Source organism: Antedon mediterranea, chromosome 6 (genome assembly GCF_964355755.1).
Source record: "Antedon mediterranea chromosome 6, ecAntMedi1.1, whole genome shotgun sequence".
In the NCBI taxonomy this organism is placed as follows: Eukaryota; Metazoa; Echinodermata; class Crinoidea; order Comatulida; family Antedonidae; genus Antedon; species Antedon mediterranea.
In genome coordinates this window covers 20,517,985-20,538,844 of record NC_092675.1, presented here as the reverse complement: position 1 = coordinate 20,538,844, position 20,860 = coordinate 20,517,985, and the positions used below count along the sequence as shown (strand labels likewise).

Sequence of the window (20,860 nt, the reverse complement as noted above, 5' to 3'; positions counted from 1 at the left end):
TTTATTTTTCAAATGTGTTAATCTTAAGACTAGATAATATTATTTAGGTAAAACTAACTTACTCTACTCTATGCTTGATAGTTTAATGGAATTCATTTGATTGTATTAAAATTATCAATAAAGTTGTCTGAATGTACATACAGTATACTGTACATATAATGATACTGGACATGAGGAAACTATAAAAGCTTAATAAATAATATGAAATTAAAACTAGAATATATATTTTGTATAACATACTAAAATGTAGAGAAACACTAAAGCACACACAGTGATAATGCTGAAACACTATTTTAACACCTGTTTAACACCAAGTACATATAGGCCTATTGCTATTTTCACATTACCATAAATTAGAAAATTGATTGAGATTGTTCAATCTGATATCAAGAATAGTTTAAAAGCACCAAATTATTTTTATTAAAAAATGTTATAAATAAAATAATTTATGATCCCAGTTGGACATGTATTAAACAGACACCTTTGGGACAGAATAAAGTGTCCCCTGAATAGAGGTTGGATGTAGTGTTCAAACATATATTGCGCCTTGTTCGTTAAACAGGAAAGTGGTCCCTTAGGTGTAGGGGTTCTACTCTAATTATCATTATCCTGTCATTCAGCAAATTATAGATTTAAAGGCAACTTTGAAATGAGTGTACAGGCAGTTATAACTTGTATTAATACGGTATTAAACACCTGCTCATAGCAAGTTGCTCCTGAGAGTCACTCAACAAGTAACTTAAATGTGAACACTTGCTCATGAGTCAGTTATGAGTGACTTATAACTTGTGAACACCTACAATTTTGATGAGTCACTCATAAGTGATGAAAACATGTAAATGTACTCATGAATGGGAACGGACATTAATCTATCCAAGCCGGTCATGGATGAGTAGTTGCTCATGTGTGACTTACAACATGTGAACATGACCTACAGTACTTGCGAGTCACTCATAAGTGATAGAAAACATGTAAATGTACTCATGAATGGGAACTGACATTAATCTATCCAAGCCGGTCATGGATGAGTAGTTGCTCATGTGTGACTTACAACATGTGAACATGACCTACAGTACTTGCGAGTCACTCATAAGTGATAGAAAACATGCAAATGTACTCATGAATGGGTTTATTGAAACTGACTCGCACTAATCTAGCCTGTCATGAATGAGTAGTTGCTCATGAGTAACTTACAACATGTGAACAACTGCTCATGAATGACTAATACCAGGAAAAGAGTTATAATGTCATTCTTTCCTGCTAATACAAAATGTAAATATGTCAAATTTGGAGTACAATTTGTTTTTTTTTAAGAATGAGGCAAAGCAAATCTAAAACCTATCTAACATGCACCATAAAGTTATTGCCAGTTTTTATGATTTGTCCACATATATACTACCTTATCTTAGTAGTTAAATTATAAAGCAAGTAGCTTTGCCTTTAAATCAATCATTTTTTAAATATTAATTATATAGAAAAACATGTATTTATGCAATGTTACAAATGTAAACAATATAACTAATGCATAGCAATTTTAAATAAAATGTGCATATAAAGTGTAGATAATTTTCCATTTTTTTAATAAATAAACGGCAAAACAAAAAGAAAATTATGAAAAGTTTACTAAAATTTTAAATTGTATAACTACTAAATCATAAACAAATCAATATTAAGGTCATTAAATTTTCGTGTCAACGATCTTTTAAAAATCACAAGAGGAATGCTAGAGGAACACACTGTAAATTACATTGATTTAATAAATACACTACACTATCTATGTATTGAATTATACAGCACATTTCAACTTGTCTATTCACACTTGTTGTCTATTCACACTTGTTGTCTATTCTCACTTTTCATTCACCTTCTATTCTCACGATTTATTTCGCACTTTAAATACACTTCTTTGATTGGCTAATAATCAGGTGATTCATTCTCCACTAACTCTGCATGTATAGTTGATATATCCATGAGCTCTGCCATGTGAAACTCATGTTCATCATTCTTTTTTGTTTGTGTCGGTAAAAGAAACAGAATGCCGACTGCCATGAACGCATGCCAAATACTGTGGATATATTGATAATTGTCTTCTTTCTCCAGAAGCGCGTACAGTAGAAAGCCGATACCAGCTAGGCACAATCCTGGTAGCAGTCGAGTCAACCACAGCTTCTTCGAAGGGTAGCATGCTTTTAGTCTACGGCACTGGTAACTCTGTAAAAATAAATCCACATTTAATCACCTCTAAAATCAATATATCAATATTCTTATGGTAGAGGTTATTGGAACAGACGACCATGCATGTTTTCTATAGATCTGCTGGAACGTGAGTGTAAATGCATTATTTTCTACCGACAATGTCGACCATGCTTTGTCATATCAGCACACTATGAAAATAGGCACACTGTCGACACGCCAATAGAAAACTTTACATTAGAAACACACCATGCTAATTCCCTTTTTATACACAATATAAAAATATTAGCATTATTTTATTAGCATTATTTTTATATTATTTAAAAGTAAGTAAGTTTAAAAGTTTAATTTCTTTCATGGCTGTGCAATTAATTTTAATTTAATTTATTAATAATTCATGCGGTTCAATGTTTTCACAAGTAGCCACAAATTCTATCCCCGTACTTGTAACTAACACAGCCTTGAAGTCCTGTGCTGGATGCATACATTAACACCATTACTAATTAATACCCTACCACTTACCCATGATACAATCACTATCACCAGGCCTGTTACGGTGGGAACTAGTGCCGCCCACAAACTAAACCTGTTGTAATTAACACCTACGGTGATTCCAAACACAGCTGAAATAAATCAAACCAAGTACGTAACAATCAAAAGGGTCAGTACAATTATATAAAAGTTTCATTTTCTCTTCAACTGTTAATTGTGCTATTTCCATAATACTCTTAGTATTGAAAATCGTTACAATTTGTTTAAACTTACCTAACATTGTAAATGTCTGCTTTAAGCTGTCTGGTAATTTAGCCATACAAAGCAGTGTGCAAAATATAGCCATAAACGATGCGTAGAAGTCACAGTATTGGTGTGTGTTATAGTCCATTATACAAAAATTGCCAGCGTCACAAGCATGGTAAAACTAGGTCAAAAATGTGAAAAATAAAGTTATACTTTATTTGATTTATTTGAAAAAGCACTAAAATTAGGTTAAAACAAGATGTATTTTGTTTGGAAACTCTATTGAGAGGAACTCAACAAAGTATCCTTTAATAGGGATTGACCGAAATGGTTAAACATTTTTTTTGTCACATAAAGTTTGATAGTGTAGACAGAACTTTCGAAAAAGATACTTACAGTGGAAAAAAACATTGTGCAGAAATACACAACAGCCTCTGGAAAGAACCTCCTGTATATGGCCAAAATAATTGATGGAATGAAAAATAAATTACTAAGAGTCAACAGTAACACTTGAACTAGGAAATAAGTCCTTGACCAGGCCTCAGAATCATCGGTACAGCCCCAGCCACGATAATCTGCAAAAGAAAGACAATTTTTTAGCTCTGCTTACACTATCAAACTAGTTTCACAAGAAAAGTGTGATGTGCCCAAATATGGTAGTGATAGACTTAACTATGGTAGTGATATGACATCATCATGTCCATATAATGGCACATTTGTTGTTACATAAAGTTTGATAGTGTGGACAGAGCATTAGATAGAAGAGCAAGGTTTTCTTCTTGCATTGGACTAGAACCTAGGACCTAATACACATTGTGTCGTTGGACCAAGAAATCAAATGAATTAATAGTATTTGCTAGGTCTTGGGTCATCACAACTTTGGTTTCAAGAATTCTTACCATTTTTGCAGGTGCAATAAGCATATGAAAGACCAGCATCATAACCAACATGACAAGTGCCATATTCTCCACAATCATTGATGCAAGGAATTAAATGAATATCCAATATTAAGAATATATCACCCTCACAATCCATCTCATCGCTACAAAGAAAATCAAAATTGATTCCAGTAATTAGGTTAAACAATATAAATTTTTCAACTTTAACGCAAGGGAGGAAATTACTTGGCATGTGATTTATCGGAACTCATTTTAAAAGTGGCGGCCTAAACTGAACTTTTACATGATTGCACTTAAAATTCAATAAAGCACAAACAGTAAAACCCTGGGGAACCTATAGAACCACAGTGTCCCCTTAATACGAGTGTCTCCTCCTAAGAGGTGCTTAACTCTAACTGTATTATTTAAAACTTTAAAAAAACTGTTTGATTATGGAAGTTTTCATTCACCCAGGTAGAGACTATCAAAACAACTGAACTTTACGTAATTGTGTGTGGTAATATTTCACTTCATTCATTTCCAAAGAGGTTTTACCATCCCCCTGTGACCTTAACATCCGGTCACAGGTCAATAAACTTTATTCACTTAATATTATACCCTAGTTGGCCTTATAATGCATCTTGGACAAAACATGAAACACAATTTTTTTTTTGTTTATTTATATTTTTTTTTACTTTTTAAAACATGTGGATGATGGATTTGTGGATGGCAAAAAAAAACACATTCTATAAATAAGAAACTTACTCATCATCGTCGCATTGTGCCGACGCAGATATATACCATGTCCCCGATTCAGGAAATGGAACAAACCATGTATCTTCTAAGTCAGTATTATTTAAGTATAATATGTTTTCGCTGGGACAGTCTATTTCTCCATCATCAGTGATAGGTGGTAGCGTATTTCTATGCAAGCATAGCTTTATTGATAGAGCATCTGTACTATTCATCTGAAAAGGAAAATGTATATAAATAATAATATTACATCATAAAAAAAAAGAAGGGAAATAAAAGAACTGAATATCAAAACAACAAAATTAAAAATTATGATAAATCAAAAATATAAGGTAAACAGCTGGAAGAAAAGATAAAATTATGAAATAAGAAAATGATTAATATTAATATTGAATCAGCACAATGACTTACCGTATTTTGCTATTTAGTGAATATTTTAATTTTTTATATGGAATTTTTTATACACTTTGGGTTTAATAAACTGATTTATATCATTTAATAATAGTTTAAGGTTTTTAAGATTATATAAATGTATCTATAACATACCCACTATTTGTGCCATTATTACTAAATATGCTTCATTCTTTCACAGATCTCGTTGTAGATATTTATACCAGAACACTCATAAGTATATAATCCTAGTTAAAATTATTTTGACTATGGCAGAACCCCTCCACACTTTCCCAAGACAGAAAAGGAAATATATGTTATAACACTAGGTACAACCCTATTACTGTATTATACAGTATCAAATTTAAAATAAAATATCTCAGATATTACCTCTGTATCAAATATTCCAGCATATATCTTGAGAGTGCCACCAATATCAATGAAAGGTCTTACTTCCAGCGAAGTGATTAGAGGTTTTTCAAAACTAAATTGATATAGGTTTGTACCATTCCCTGTAGTTCCGTAAAAAGCAATGTTAAAAATAGAAGACAGGTCATGTGACTCTAACTGGATCACCTCGGGGCACTGCATTCCGCCTGTGTCCAGGTCGTCGGAGGACGACACTTCATACTGTACATTGTAAAGGTACAAGTCCATAATATCCTTAAACATTTTCACGTCTGTTCTTGAGGCACTGTACCCATCAGCCTCATAGTTTGTGTAGTATTTATTATTCTGACAAACTGAAAAAAAAAAAGAATAAAAAGAATTTTTCATCAGGATTATCAAATAATTTAATTTTAGCAGCTATCAGAGATCTTTATTTAAAAACAATACAGATAATAAAAAGAAGAGCAATTGAAATCGGTTTAGTAGTTTTGACATAATCTTAGTATAAGTAACAAACGAACAAACACACAAACAGACAGACAGAAAAAAAATACTATTTCAATGCTAAATTTGTGTTATGATCTTTTGTATATGCTACACAACTAAATATTTCTCTTACCTGTAGCTTGTAGGGTAATATTAAAAATCACAGTTTGATTCACAGGTATTTGCTGGGAAACCTCCACCAATAAATAATACCACACTTTAGTCTCTGGATATTGGACGTCTATTTGACATTCACCATCATCCTTTACTGCGGACGAGTTACAGTATACTGAGCCTACGTTCATTGGTAATGCATTTGCACGTGTGGTTATGTTCAGGGGACACGCTTCATCGATTTTACCATCTTGGTGTTTCACATGACAACCACTGACCATGAATTTAATGCTTCCAATCGTGGGCGCAACAAAATATCTGAAAAAGTAAGTAAGAGTTTTATGGTACAGTAACTAAAAATCACAAAAGGTTGGAAAAGTGAAGTATGGCCAAACAAGACAAGGCGCTCTACAAATTCAAAATAAACCAATTTTAGGCTTCCACTCGAGTATGTAAATGTGAAATGTGTTTTCATGTTGTTAAACAAACTAAAGCCTTGTCTACACTAACTTTATGTGACAAAAAAATGTGATGTGCCCATATATGGACATGATGATGTCATATCACTACCATATTTTATAGCATATCCCTACTACCATATTTGGGCACATTACACTTTTTTTGTCAAACTAGTTATAGTTTAGACAGACCTTAAGACCTAGTATTAGAGACTAAATAATAAATTTAGAATTATAGAACACCTGAATATTAATATACAGTATATATAATGATATTGTAATATAATGATTGTTATCACCATCGTGAAACCGTTTGTAGAGTGCAACAAAGTTGTTTTAATTTTAGTAATTTATTTATGTAAACATTATAGGAATAATTGTTTCGTTCCAAAGCAATAACAACAAATTGCACCCTAGCAGGAGGTGTGAGGATGACCCGAAATGTCGGGAATCTCCCACGATTATCTTGCATAGTGTACCTAAACATGGTAGCATTGCGAGCAGCATCTAATGAATCTTCAACAAGAGCTGAGTCTATAAGTGTTGTAATATCAGCCTCAAGAATACTTAACATCTGTACTTCTATCCCATATTCACAATCCTTCCCAAGGCCCTGTACAATAAAAACAAAAAGATGTAGACATAAAAATGAATTTGTCATTACATATTGTCAATTAAGTAATCAAAGGATAGAGTCTAGAACTCCTAGGATCCAAAAACAGTCTGGTCTTAAAAACTAACAAGGATATGTAAACATATTTAGTAGTCTTAGGGCGATAATCAGTGTTATTTTTATGTCTGAGGACCCCAATGGAAATAAGTTTTCTTTTAAACTTTCTTGGGTTATTCCTCGGTTCATTCTATTAATATTGTTATCTTGTGCTTTTTTATATTTTATGTTTGTCTTTGTATTTTTGAGTGAACCGAATAAAACTGAACTGATATTAGTGGATTGGTGAAGATATTTGCTTACCAATGATTTAAGCTTTGTTCTCACTTGGATGCAGCGCAAGAACATAACACCAATCACTACGCAATAGATTATCTGTTGCTTGGTCAACTCACTTGCGTTGCGCCTACAGTATGTCATTGGGTTGCATTCAAGTTTGAACCAAGCTGAAAGCTCTGTCTATACTATAGTTTGACGAAAAGAGTGTGATGTGCCCAAATATGTTAGTGATATACCCAAATATGGTAGTAGTATGACATCTCCATGTCCATATATGGACACATCACATTTTTTTGTCACATAAAGTTTGATAGTGTTCTTCTTCTTACCTCCTGTTTGATACGATCATTTCCATCAGATTTGATATACGCCCCTAAGAACCAGTAGCCAGGGGTAGGATTGTCAAACACTAACGTCATATTAGACTTCATGGATTGTTGGTCGACTTCTGATGGTCGTAGGTAGGTGTTATCTGGAAATGATGATCCATCTGGATTGACTACTGGAAAACTACCTTGATGTATTTCTCTGTGAAAACAAAAATTAAATTAAGAATTTATTAATGTTGAGCACTCAAGTGTAATGTAATGAGACATTTATATAGAGCCAGTTCATTAAGATCAGAGCACTGTGGACTTAGATTTTACATCTTTTCAACAGAATTCTTCTCCCCTAAGAGTTCCAACCTGTCACCGGCAACCAACTATGGCGCCATTACGTCTGTCCACCACAGTGGCTCAAAAATATTTAAAGCGCCATAGAACTCATTCTCTCACAGAATTCAGAATGTCTACAAAAAAAAATACTTACACCGTCAGGTCAATAGCATCGCAATTTTTCACATCACTTACTAGTTGCGTAAACACCATACACATAATATTGACCTCCGATTGAACTGGGAAGTGAAACAACCCAATGTTATGATAGTTGCTATAGGTACGGAGTTTCTTGCTTTCTTGGTACATAAGGGTGTAAGCACTGCTTGGAGAACCTAAAAAAGATTAAGGCCATGTCATGTCATGTATGCGTGTAATTTAAAAATAATAAATAAAATGCACATTTGACCATACCATTTGCATGGTTGACTGCATCGAAAGTTAGTTGCCCAAAAACAGTTCAGTCGATCTCCATGCATGTAAATTAGTTATATTTTATCGGGGACTACAGTATTTGGTGTAAAGGATATCAGTTTATTGGTATTATCGGAAACAGAGAACTAGATCTGTGGCAATTGAACACACACAAACGTGCGGATAGAAAATAATTACAAACAATCTATACCATTTTGGTTGGCTGTATTGATTGTCAATTTGCCCAAAAGTTATTACCGTATTTACCAGTATTTGAATAATGCAGGAACAGTTATTGTTTATTCGAGGGAGGTATTTATTCCAAACAATATTTATGGCAGACGTTTAATATTCAAAGAGGGTATTTTATTCTTCAACGAAGGTGTGTTTTGTATAAATACAGTAAAATTTAATATTTATAATATTGACTGTAAAACAAAGAAGATTATTATTTAATTAATACGTACATAAACAAAATTCTGTTGGAATAAGAAGCAGCAAAACACCAAAATGCCAAATAATTGAAGACATTTCAACAATTATTTACTCTCTTTCTGCCAGCTTGTCTCTCCTGTCTGATGATGATGATAGCCAGAACCTTAGTTCACTCACTCAGCTTCTTCCTTTCTGCGATTAAACAACAAATGCTACATTTTGCATTCAAAATAAATAAAACTGATGTTCAAAGTCCTGGTTGCTTAATGACGTATACTACTGAAAAACCATGTGACTCATGAGTAGTAGGGCCAATATTTTATAAGTTTATTAATTTCTTAACCTACAGAAGATACCTTGAGTCACTGGCGGATAAAGCAAAAATGTCCCTTACAATTGGTTATAAATGACACATAGGAAATAGGCCTGGGCAAAAGGGTAGGCCTGCAAAAAGTCAACAAACCACCGCGGTTGGCATTTCCCATCTTCTTAAAAAAAAGTATTTGGTAGTGTACAGTATGTGATGCTGCCATCTATGTTTGCTGCCCTCTCGCGACCTATGTTCACAAAAAGATGGCTGCTTCCATGAAATTGAGAATGTGGAAGTCAGGTGGAGGATTTTTCGGTCGGCAGCTCCAAAAACTAGGTAAATAATTCTAGTAATATCTTACCCTTTTAAATATGACATGATCCCTTATCCAATGATGATATATACAGAGCTCGGCATTGTTTAATATGTTAGATAGGTAAGCCCCACTCACTCAACCTACCATGCAGCCAGGCTAGGCTCCGTATGATCGATATGATTGATAACCCGCGATGAAATGGGAAAACTAACAGTATTAGTACAGTATCGAGTCATTTCGCCCCAATGCACATTTTATACTTCTCTGCTTTTTTAGTTAATTAACGCCGAGTACTGTATTATTATTAGAAAACTCAATACATAGGCTAAATTTATTTTTTTTTAGACATAACTTTAACAAAGATAAGATATTAATTATTATTATTATTAATAGTATTTAAATTCATTTAGGCTAGGCCTACAAAGAAGGCCTACTGTATCTTAATCATAATAATTAATAATACTATTACTAAGCTCTAGGCCTATGTATTCTCTATAATATTATTATTTTTTGTTTCAATGTAATAGGTGAATACCTGAAAGCACTTGCCTTGGACTACAAAAATGTTGCCAAAGATACTGTAAGTGATGCGAAAGCTAGGCCGATAAAAGCAAGCATCTACCTTATAGCTGCTGCCAGTTTAGGTTATGCAGCTCACCGTAACCCCAGTTTAGAATTCTTCAATCAAGAACTCTGTGAAGCGTCCAATGATCTGCTCCTTGTAGGTGATCGAACCAGGAACTTGCAATCAAATAACCATGTGCAAATGTTATTAAAATACAGGAGTAAAAACATGATTCGACGCCAGAATTTTGTGTTCTTCAGCTTAATATGGTATGATAATTACGGAAGTGAAGTTTCACTGTATAATGCAAACTGCAAGCATTTGTCTGTTGGGTGGTTGGATTTGTATGACCGTTATTTGGATGTTGGCGTTCTTGGACGATGGCTTTTCTTAGAGAAGGCAATGAAAGATTATGATATAAATGATGAAGAATTTAAATGAATTCTCAAATGAATTCAAAACATTTTATGTATTAAAATTATAATTGTGAATTGTAGTTATTGTAAATGTTTTTATTATAAATACAAATTACTGGAAACGATAGACAAAGCAAAAATATAAAAACATAAGTTGTGAGAAAATAGTGTGAAGATGATTAAAACACAAATAAAGAAATTGTATTATTAATTATACTTTTGTATTAAAATAATTAGTTGTTTTTTATGTATGTGTATTATATTACTATCAATCAGAAGATTTTCAGCAAGGGCAATATTTTCTCATTCTCGCATTATCTTCTAATTCTCACATTCGCATTATCTTCCCATTCTCACATTATCTTCACATTCTCACATTATCATCACATGCTTGCATTATCTTCACATTCTTGCATTACCTTCACATTATCTTCACACTCTTGCATAACTTTCACATTCTCGCATTACCTTCACATTCTTGCATTACCTTCACATTCTCACATTATCTTCACATTCTTGCATTACCTTTACATTCTCACATCTTCACATTCTCGCATTATCTTCACATTCTTGCATTATCTTCACATTCTCACATCTTCACATTCTCACATTATCTTCACATTCTTGCATTATCTTCACATTCTCACATTATCTTCACATTCTCACATTATCTTCACATTCTTGCATTACCTTCACATTCTCACATTATCTTCACATTCTCACATTATCTTCACATTCTTGCATTACCTTCACATTCTCACATTATCTTCACATTCTTGCATTACCTTCACTTTATCTTCACATTCTCACATTATCTTCACATTCTCGCATTATCTTTACATTCTTGCATTACCTTCACATTCTCGCATTACCTTTACATTCTCACATCTTCACATTCTCACATTATCTTCACATTCTCACATTACCTTCACATTAACTTCACTTTATCTTCACATTCTCACATTATCTTCACATTCTTGCATTATCTTCACATTCTCGCATTATCTTCACATTCTCACATTATCTTCACATTCTCACATTACCTTCACATTAACTTCACTTTATCTTCACATTCTCACATTATCTTCACATTCTTGCATTATCTTCACATTCTCACATTACCTTCACATTAACTTCACTTTATCTTCACATTAACTTCACTTTATCTTCACATTCTCACATTATCTTCACATTCTTGCATTATCTTCACATTCTCACATTATCTTCACATTCTCACATTACCTTCACATTAACTTCACTTTATCTTCACATTCTCACATTATCTTCACATTCTTGCATTATCTTCACATTCTCGCATTATCTTCACATTCTCACATTATCTTCACATTCTCACATTACCTTCACATTAACTTCACTTTATCTTCACATTCTCACATTATCTTCACATTCTTGCATTATCTTCACATTCTCACATTACCTTCACATTATCTTCACATTCTCACATTATCTTCACATTCTTGCATTATCTTCACATTCTCACATTACCTTCACATTAACTTCACTTTATCTTCACATTCTCACATTATCTTCACATTCTCGCATTATCTTCACATTCTTGCATTATCTTCACAATCTCACATTATCTTCACATTCTTGCATTATCTTCATATTCTCACATTATCTTCACATTCTTGCATTATCTTCACATTCTCGCATTATCTTCACATTCTCACATTATCTTCACATTCTCACATTATCTTCACATTCTCACATTATCTTCACATTCTTGCATTATCTTCACATTCTCGCATTATCTTCACATTCTCACATTATCTTCACATTCTTGCATTATCTTCATATTCTCACATTATCTACAAATTAACATTAACTTCACTTTATCTTCATATTCTAATGTTGTCAACATAATATAAGGTAAGAGCAGTCGTAATTTTTATCTAAAACTCTGTTCAGAAAAATATAAAACACGTTAAATTGATTTGTTTATAGCTGTGTAATACAGTCATTATTATTTGTGTGGTGGCCTGTATACAATGAATACACGTCTAAAATCAATAACTAATAAAGTGTTTATTTTTAAATTTTGTTTTTCATTGATACACATGACGGGGGAACACATCAACAATCGACACCAAGCTGTCAACATTTTAGGTAAAAAGCGTCACAATTATTAACTACAACTCTATCCACCAAACTGTCATTTATTTGTTTTTAAGTGTGTAATAATTTTTATTTTTTTTATAAATACTTTCTGATGGTGACACGACATAATCAAGTCTATATTAACATTTTAGGTATGAACATTAATCACGTTATATTACTGTAGTCTAGCTAAGGCAATCGAAATTGTTAGAGCCTTTATCAAGTTATACCCACATTTGTATTGTTTAATGTTATTATGTTTAAAACTATGATAATTCTTTATTTTCATTATTTGGCGAGACTTATCAACAAGAAGTCGATATGATGATGTTAAAGCAACATTTTTCAACATTATAGGTAAAGACATTACATTTTTTTTATAAATTTGAGTTTGAATTAAACTGAACAACCTGAACACGTTTTAACAAGCACGAATGTGCAATACTCGGGGTACAGCGAAAGAAGCTGTATACAGACGTATACAGTTAGAAAGTAAAGAAAATAGGTTTCGCCAGGGCTCAAACCGGGACCTTCTGCGTGTTAAGCAGACTTGACAACCACTACACTACGAAACCTCTTACATTAAAAATGTGGGTTACAGAAAGTTTTTTAATCCATTTAAATTACAAATAAATGGTAATAAGCACAAAGCAAAATAAACATGTGTAAAAGTGATAATTACCGATTACACAAAATAAGTATTTTAAAAAATAATAAAAATAAGATATACTCTGTATAATTATCATATTGCGTATACAGTACTTTTCACCATAAAGTTTAAAAAAAAGGTTTCGTCCTCGAACCAGGTACCTTCTGCGTGTTTAGCAAACGTGATAACCACTACGCCAAGAATCCGCATATAACCATATAACTACATAACGCTGTGGTGTGTGTCACACATTGTGGCTTCTTAATTAAACAAATTAATTAACAAAAAATTAAAAATCCGGCTCTATAGCTTTGAGGACATGTCCCTGTAGTATGTTCATGCCAAATCCCAGCTCAATACTATAACGAATAAGGGAGGAGTAGTACTTTAAAAATCGCACTTTTTACTCAATAGTGTCCAGATGGAGGAAGAGAAGGAGAAAATGAGTAAGTACTAGACTCGGGTACCCCGAGTAAAAATATAGCCTACAAATGCTAGTTGAATTAGCCTATGCGTTTTACATTACATTTTAGGTAAATACAACCACTGACGGTTGATGTTTGAAAATTCCATTTTAGCTTTTAAAATTAAATTAAACGTTTTACAAATATATAAATGCTTGTTTTGTTTATACTTTGAAATTCTTTTTTTCTTTTTATGAATTCGCAAATTCATAACCAAGAATTTAAAGATGGGGTTTTAATATTTCAGGTAAAACAACCAGTCACAGTTAAATTCAAGTCTAGATTGTGACATTTCAACAATACAATTATGTATTTTGTTTATACTTTATATATTTTTTTCTTTTCATCTACGGGAAACAACTCATCACCAATAATTTTAAGATGGTGTTGTAATATTTCAGGTGCAACCACCAGCCACAGTTAAATTCGAGTCTAGCTTGTGAAATTTTAACCATGCAAATATGTATTTTGTTTACACTTTATAATTATTTTTTCTTTTCATGTACTGGAACCTATACCCAAGAAGGTAATACCAAGTGACCACAGACTAGTTGTTACTTTAACGTTGAGTCTTACCTTGCTTACAGATATGGCATTTATTTTATCTGTCTTGTCTTTTCATGAATACGTTTTGATGGAACTATCTTACAAACTCATCAAGTTACTGTATATATTATCAAAGAGGACTTTTTATTCTTTTCTTAAATGAAAATCGGCCGAAGCAAAATCTTTTTGCTGGATGCACCAGAAAATTTACATGCAAACATAACCAATAGCACATTTAAGTATCTGTAACATTTGAATGTATTTATTTAGGTGGTGTATATGTAACAGAATGAAAGATGAGAATATAGAATCGTGGTATTTTAGCTGGTATGCCTAAAATGATTGAATCCCCTGGACATTTTAGAAGTGGAGCTGTGGCTTGGTGGTTATGATAGAAGTGGAGCTGTGGTTATGATGCTTGGCTACAAATCTAAGGCTCCTGGGTTCAAGTCATGTCATATGTCAGGGTTTTTTTCTCATGAAAATTAACAACTCCACTCCCAAAGAATATTAAGTCTTTGTTTATTTAGAGCATCTTGTGTATATGTTTGTCATGTGAATGGGATTGCCACCTTTGAGAAGGATAGTGAATAAATTCACTTTTGGTTATCCTTGGCAATTTGCCTAATATGAGAATAAATAAATAAATATGTTAATAATAATATAGTACACTAACTGGTAACTGTGTGATGTAGTATATACATTATAGCAATCGATTTTTTTCTATATATTTAATTTCTTCTACAAATTGATGTAAATAAATATTGAGCTATAAAAAGCATTAAAATTTGCTCTTTTTTCGGGGCTTCCCCTAAATGTACGTTCGCATTGAACTGACCGCAACGCAATTGTTAAATACTGAAGTGAATGAAATCGGCAACAAAATGTTATATATCATTCTGTAATTAGTCACGTGATTAGAGGGAAAAGGTATGATCGTTTTGCTCATTGGTAGCATGCTACATTTGAGAGTGTATTTTCCTTCAAATTAGAGGTGCTATTTATCATGAATTTTATGTGCGCGAGAGTACGGTACCATTTCCGGGCATCTTGGGCGTCATTTAACAAGGTTCGCTTCGCCACAGGTCCTGTCGACGGCCCTGGACAAGCACCTTTTTCCGCCATGTGCACAAACGATCACGTCTTGCGCGAAGCGCTATGTTGTGACGCTTTTACTCAAAATAGGCCTATGGTGAAAATGTCACCCTTTAATAGGCTAGTACCTCAGTTTCCAACCAACCAATCGACCATCTAGAAGTGTTATAATTTCAAAATCGTCTCAACTATTATAATAGATTAACTTACTATTAAAATGAAATATTAGTTTTTATTAATATTAGTACAATGTATTTCTATGAATAACCTAGGCCTATAACTTGTTAATTTAACACTATCATTACTACAAAGATCTACCGTTTATAGTAGTAGTTTAATATTTTAAATAATAACAATAACTAGATTTAAACTCGTCACTTTGACGAGTTCGGGTTATCCGCGGAAATGCAACATGCACATACGTTAAACTATTATAAACGTCGACAATTATTATGCCATCCTATGACATGCTTCCAGAAAACTGAGGAGCTATAATAGATTCAAAATTGGCATTATTTTGACAATATTTCTAACTTTTTCAACTAAAACGCGCGCAAATGGTATAAATCAACGTCATATAACGAAGTTTCTTGCACATCTACAGCTACAGGTCAATCTTATGACAAAGTTATACAATCATATGTTGACCAGAATTAGAGATACGTTGCCAATAAAATTCCGGGAAAGAAAGAAGAATAAGATAGACAAAAAATGTATGTACCTGGGGAAAGCAATAGCCATGCTTGTTTAAAAAATGCTCTTACTCTATTATTAATTATTTAATTATGGCGTTCTTGGACGATGGCTTTTCTTAGAGAAGGCAATGAAAGATTATGATATAAATGATGAAGAATTTAAATGAATTCTCAAATGAATTCAAAACATTTTATGTATTAAAATTATAATTGTGAATTGTAGTTATTGTAAATGTTTTTATTATAAATACAAATTACTGGAAACGATAGACAAAGCAAAAATATAAAAACATAAGTTGTGAGAAAATAGTGTGAAGATGATTAAAACACAAATAAAGAAATTGTATTATTAATTATACTTTTGTATTAAAATAATTAGTTGTTTTTTATGTATGTGTATTATATTACTATCAATCAGAAGATTTTCAGCAAGGGCAATATTTTCTCATTCTCGCATTATCTTCTAATTCTCACATTCGCATTATCTTCCCATTCTCACATTATCTTCACATTCTCACATTATCATCACATGCTTGCATTATCTTCACATTCTTGCATTACCTTCACATTATCTTCACACTCTTGCATAACTTTCACATTCTCGCATTACCTTCACATTCTTGCATTACCTTCACATTCTCACATTATCTTCACATTCTTGCATTACCTTTACATTCTCACATCTTCACATTCTCGCATTATCTTCACATTCTTGCATTATCTTCACATTCTCACATCTTCACATTCTCACATTATCTTCACATTCTTGCATTATCTTCACATTCTCACATTATCTTCACATTCTCACATTATCTTCACATTCTTGCATTACCTTCACATTCTCACATTATCTTCACATTCTCACATTATCTTCACATTCTTGCATTACCTTCACATTCTCACATTATCTTCACATTCTTGCATTACCTTCACTTTATCTTCACATTCTCACATTATCTTCACATTCTCGCATTATCTTTACATTCTTGCATTACCTTCACATTCTCGCATTACCTTTACATTCTCACATCTTCACATTCTCACATTATCTTCACATTCTCACATTACCTTCACATTAACTTCACTTTATCTTCACATTCTCACATTATCTTCACATTCTTGCATTATCTTCACATTCTCGCATTATCTTCACATTCTCACATTATCTTCACATTCTCACATTACCTTCACATTAACTTCACTTTATCTTCACATTCTCACATTATCTTCACATTCTTGCATTATCTTCACATTCTCACATTACCTTCACATTAACTTCACTTTATCTTCACATTAACTTCACTTTATCTTCACATTCTCACATTATCTTCACATTCTTGCATTATCTTCACATTCTCACATTATCTTCACATTCTCACATTACCTTCACATTAACTTCACTTTATCTTCACATTCTCACATTATCTTCACATTCTTGCATTATCTTCACATTCTCGCATTATCTTCACATTCTCACATTATCTTCACATTCTCACATTACCTTCACATTAACTTCACTTTATCTTCACATTCTCACATTATCTTCACATTCTTGCATTATCTTCACATTCTCACATTACCTTCACATTATCTTCACATTCTCACATTATCTTCACATTCTTGCATTATCTTCACATTCTCACATTACCTTCACATTAACTTCACTTTATCTTCACATTCTCACATTATCTTCACATTCTCGCATTATCTTCACATTCTTGCATTATCTTCACAATCTCACATTATCTTCACATTCTTGCATTATCTTCATATTCTCACATTATCTTCACATTCTTGCATTATCTTCACATTCTCGCATTATCTTCACATTCTCACATTATCTTCACATTCTCACATTATCTTCACATTCTCACATTATCTTCACATTCTTGCATTATCTTCACATTCTCGCATTATCTTCACATTCTCACATTATCTTCACATTCTTGCATTATCTTCATATTCTCACATTATCTACAAATTAACATTAACTTCACTTTATCTTCATATTCTAATGTTGTCAACATAATATAAGGTAAGAGCAGTCGTAATTTTTATCTAAAACTCTGTTCAGAAAAATATAAAACACGTTAAATTGATTTGTTTATAGCTGTGTAATACAGTCATTATTATTTGTGTGGTGGCCTGTATACAATGAATACACGTCTAAAATCAATAACTAATAAAGTGTTTATTTTTAAATTTTGTTTTTCATTGATACACATGACGGGGGAACACATCAACAATCGACACCAAGCTGTCAACATTTTAGGTAAAAAGCGTCACAATTATTAACTACAACTCTATCCACCAAACTGTCATTTATTTGTTTTTAAGTGTGTAATAATTTTTATTTTTTTTATAAATACTTTCTGATGGTGACACGACATAATCAAGTCTATATTAACATTTTAGGTATGAACATTAATCACGTTATATTACTGTAGTCTAGCTAAGGCAATCGAAATTGTTAGAGCCTTTATCAAGTTATACCCACATTTGTATTGTTTAATGTTATTATGTTTAAAACTATGATAATTCTTTATTTTCATTATTTGGCGAGACTTATCAACAAGAAGTCGATATGATGATGTTAAAGCAACATTTTTCAACATTATAGGTAAAGACATTACATTTTTTTTATAAATTTGAGTTTGAATTAAACTGAACAACCTGAACACGTTTTAACAAGCACGAATGTGCAATACTCGGGGTACAGCGAAAGAAGCTGTATACAGACGTATACAGTTAGAAAGTAAAGAAAATAGGTTTCGCCAGGGCTCAAACCGGGACCTTCTGCGTGTTAAGCAGACTTGACAACCACTACACTACGAAACCTCTTACATTAAAAATGTGGGTTACAGAAAGTTTTTTAATCCATTTAAATTACAAATAAATGGTAATAAGCACAAAGCAAAATAAACATGTGTAAAAGTGATAATTACCGATTACACAAAATAAGTATTTTAAAAAATAATAAAAATAAGATATACTCTGTATAATTATCATATTGCGTATACAGTACTTTTCACCATAAAGTTTAAAAAAAAGGTTTCGTCCTCGAACCAGGTACCTTCTGCGTGTTTAGCAAACGTGATAACCACTACGCCAAGAATCCGCATATAACCATATAACTACATAACGCTGTGGTGTGTGTCACACATTGTGGCTTCTTAATTAAACAAATTAATTAACAAAAAATTAAAAATCCGGCTCTATAGCTTTGAGGACATGTCCCTGTAGTATGTTCATGCCAAATCCCAGCTCAATACTATAACGAATAAGGGAGGAGTAGTACTTTAAAAATCGCACTTTTTACTCAATAGTGTCCAGATGGAGGAAGAGAAGGAGAAAATGAGTAAGTACTAGACTCGGGTACCCCGAGTAAAAATATAGCCTACAAATGCTAGTTGAATTAGCCTATGCGTTTTACATTACATTTTAGGTAAATACAACCACTGACGGTTGATGTTTGAAAATTCCATTTTAGCTTTTAAAATTAAATTAAACGTTTTACAAATATATAAATGCTTGTTTTGTTTATACTTTGAAATTCTTTTTTTCTTTTTATGAATTCGCAAATTCATAACCAAGAATTTAAAGATGGGGTTTTAATATTTCAGGTAAAACAACCAGTCACAGTTAAATTCAAGTCTAGATTGTGACATTTCAACAATACAATTATGTATTTTGTTTATACTTTATATATTTTTTTCTTTTCATCTACGGGAAACAACTCATCACCAATAATTTTAAGATGGTGTTGTAATATTTCAGGTGCAACCACCAGCCACAGTTAAATTCGAGTCTAGCTTGTGAAATTTTAACCATGCAAATATGTATTTTGTTTACACTTTATAATTATTTTTTCTTTTCATGTACTGGAACCTATACCCAAGAAGGTAATACCAAGTGACCACAGACTAGTTGTTACTTTAACGTTGAGTCTTACCTTGCTTACAGATATGGCATTTATTTTATCTGTCTTGTCTTTTCATGAATACGTTTTGATGGAACTATCTTACAAACTCATCAAGTTACTGTATATATTATCAAAGAGGACTTTTTATTCTTTTCTTAAATGAAAATCGGCCGAAGCAAAATCTTTTTGCTGGATGCACCAGAAAATTTACATGCAAACATAACCAATAGCACATTTAAGTATCTGTAACATTTGAATGTATTTATTTAGGTGGTGTATATGTAACAGAATGAAAGATGAGAATATAGAATCGTGGTATTTTAGCTGGTATGCCTAAAATGATTGAATCCCCTGGACATTTTAGAAGTGGAGCTGTGGCTTGGTGGTTATGATAGAAGTGGAGCTGTGGTTATGATGCTTGGCTACAAATCTAAGGCTCCTGGGTTCAAGTCATGTCATATGTCAGGGTTTTTTTCTCATGAAAATTAACAACTCCACTCCCAAAGAATATTAAGTCTTTGTTTATTTAGAGCATCTTGTGTATATGTTTGTCATGTGAATGGGATTGCCACCTTTGAGAAGGATAGTGAATAAATTCACTTTTGGTTATCCTTGGCAATTTGCCTAATATGAGAATAAATAAATAAATATGTTAATAATAATATAGTACACTAACTGGTAACTGTGTGATGTAGTATATACATTATAGCAATCGATTTTTTTCTATATATTTAATTTCTTCTACAAATTGATGTAAATAAATATTGAGCTATAAAAAGCATTAAAATTTGCTCTTTTTTCGGGGCTTCCCCTAAATGTACGTTCGCATTGAACTGACCGCAACGCAATTGTTAAATACTGAAGTGAATGAAATCGGCAACAAAATGTTATATATCATTCTGTAATT

General features: G+C 32.3%; 2 protein-coding genes across 4 annotated transcripts; one reads left to right on the top strand and one right to left on the bottom strand.

Moving 5' to 3' along the window:
• Positions 1-33: 33 nt before the first annotated feature.
• LOC140051247 (post-GPI attachment to proteins factor 6-like) lies at positions 34-9,329 on the bottom strand. 3 transcript variants are annotated; one of them, XM_072096392.1, is made up of 13 exons: positions 9,249-9,329; positions 8,887-9,046; positions 8,160-8,340; positions 7,679-7,877; positions 6,880-7,013; positions 5,962-6,260; positions 5,343-5,695; positions 4,575-4,777; positions 3,831-3,973; positions 3,328-3,506; positions 2,959-3,112; positions 2,716-2,816; positions 34-2,211 (listed from the first exon to the last, which is right to left on the bottom strand). In XM_072096392.1, the coding sequence occupies exons 2-13, from the start codon at positions 8,948-8,950 to the stop codon at positions 1,915-1,917; spliced, it is 2,307 nt and encodes a 768-aa protein (XP_071952493.1). In that variant the 5' UTR covers positions 8,951-9,046; positions 9,249-9,329; the 3' UTR covers positions 34-1,914. The 3 variants fall into 3 exon arrangements, with proteins under 3 accessions (XP_071952493.1, XP_071952492.1, XP_071952491.1); XM_072096391.1 differs by having other exon boundaries at positions 9,211-9,319; XM_072096390.1 differs by having other exon boundaries at positions 8,887-9,319.
• Positions 9,330-9,426: 97 nt separating this feature from the next.
• On the top strand, positions 9,427-10,660 carry LOC140052180 (mitochondrial import inner membrane translocase subunit Tim29-like). The gene is made up of 2 exons (XM_072097618.1): positions 9,427-9,500; positions 10,008-10,660. Exons 1-2 carry the CDS (start codon positions 9,428-9,430, stop codon positions 10,484-10,486), a joined length of 552 nt encoding a protein of 183 aa, XP_071953719.1. The 5' UTR covers position 9,427; the 3' UTR covers positions 10,487-10,660.
• The last annotated feature ends 10,200 nt before the right edge of the window (positions 10,661-20,860 follow it).

Excerpts from the sequence above, each read along its gene's own strand:
- LOC140051247 (XM_072096392.1), bottom strand. The coding sequence starts at position 8,950 with ATGTCTTCAATTATTTGGCATTTTGGTGTTTTGCTGCTTCTTATTCCA. Across the intron at positions 7,014-7,678 it reads ATGATCGTATCAAACAGGAG|GGCCTTGGGAAGGATTGTGA; the intron begins GTAAGAAGAAGA and ends TTTATTGTACAG. Across the intron at positions 3,974-4,574 it reads GCACAATGCGACGATGATGA|CGATGAGATGGATTGTGAGG; the intron begins GTAAGTTTCTTA and ends TTTTCTTTGTAG.
- LOC140052180 (XM_072097618.1), top strand. The coding sequence starts at position 9,428 with ATGGCTGCTTCCATGAAATTGAGAATGTGGAAGTCAGGTGGAGGATTT. Across the intron at positions 9,501-10,007 it reads TCGGCAGCTCCAAAAACTAG|GTGAATACCTGAAAGCACTT; the intron begins GTAAATAATTCT and ends TCAATGTAATAG.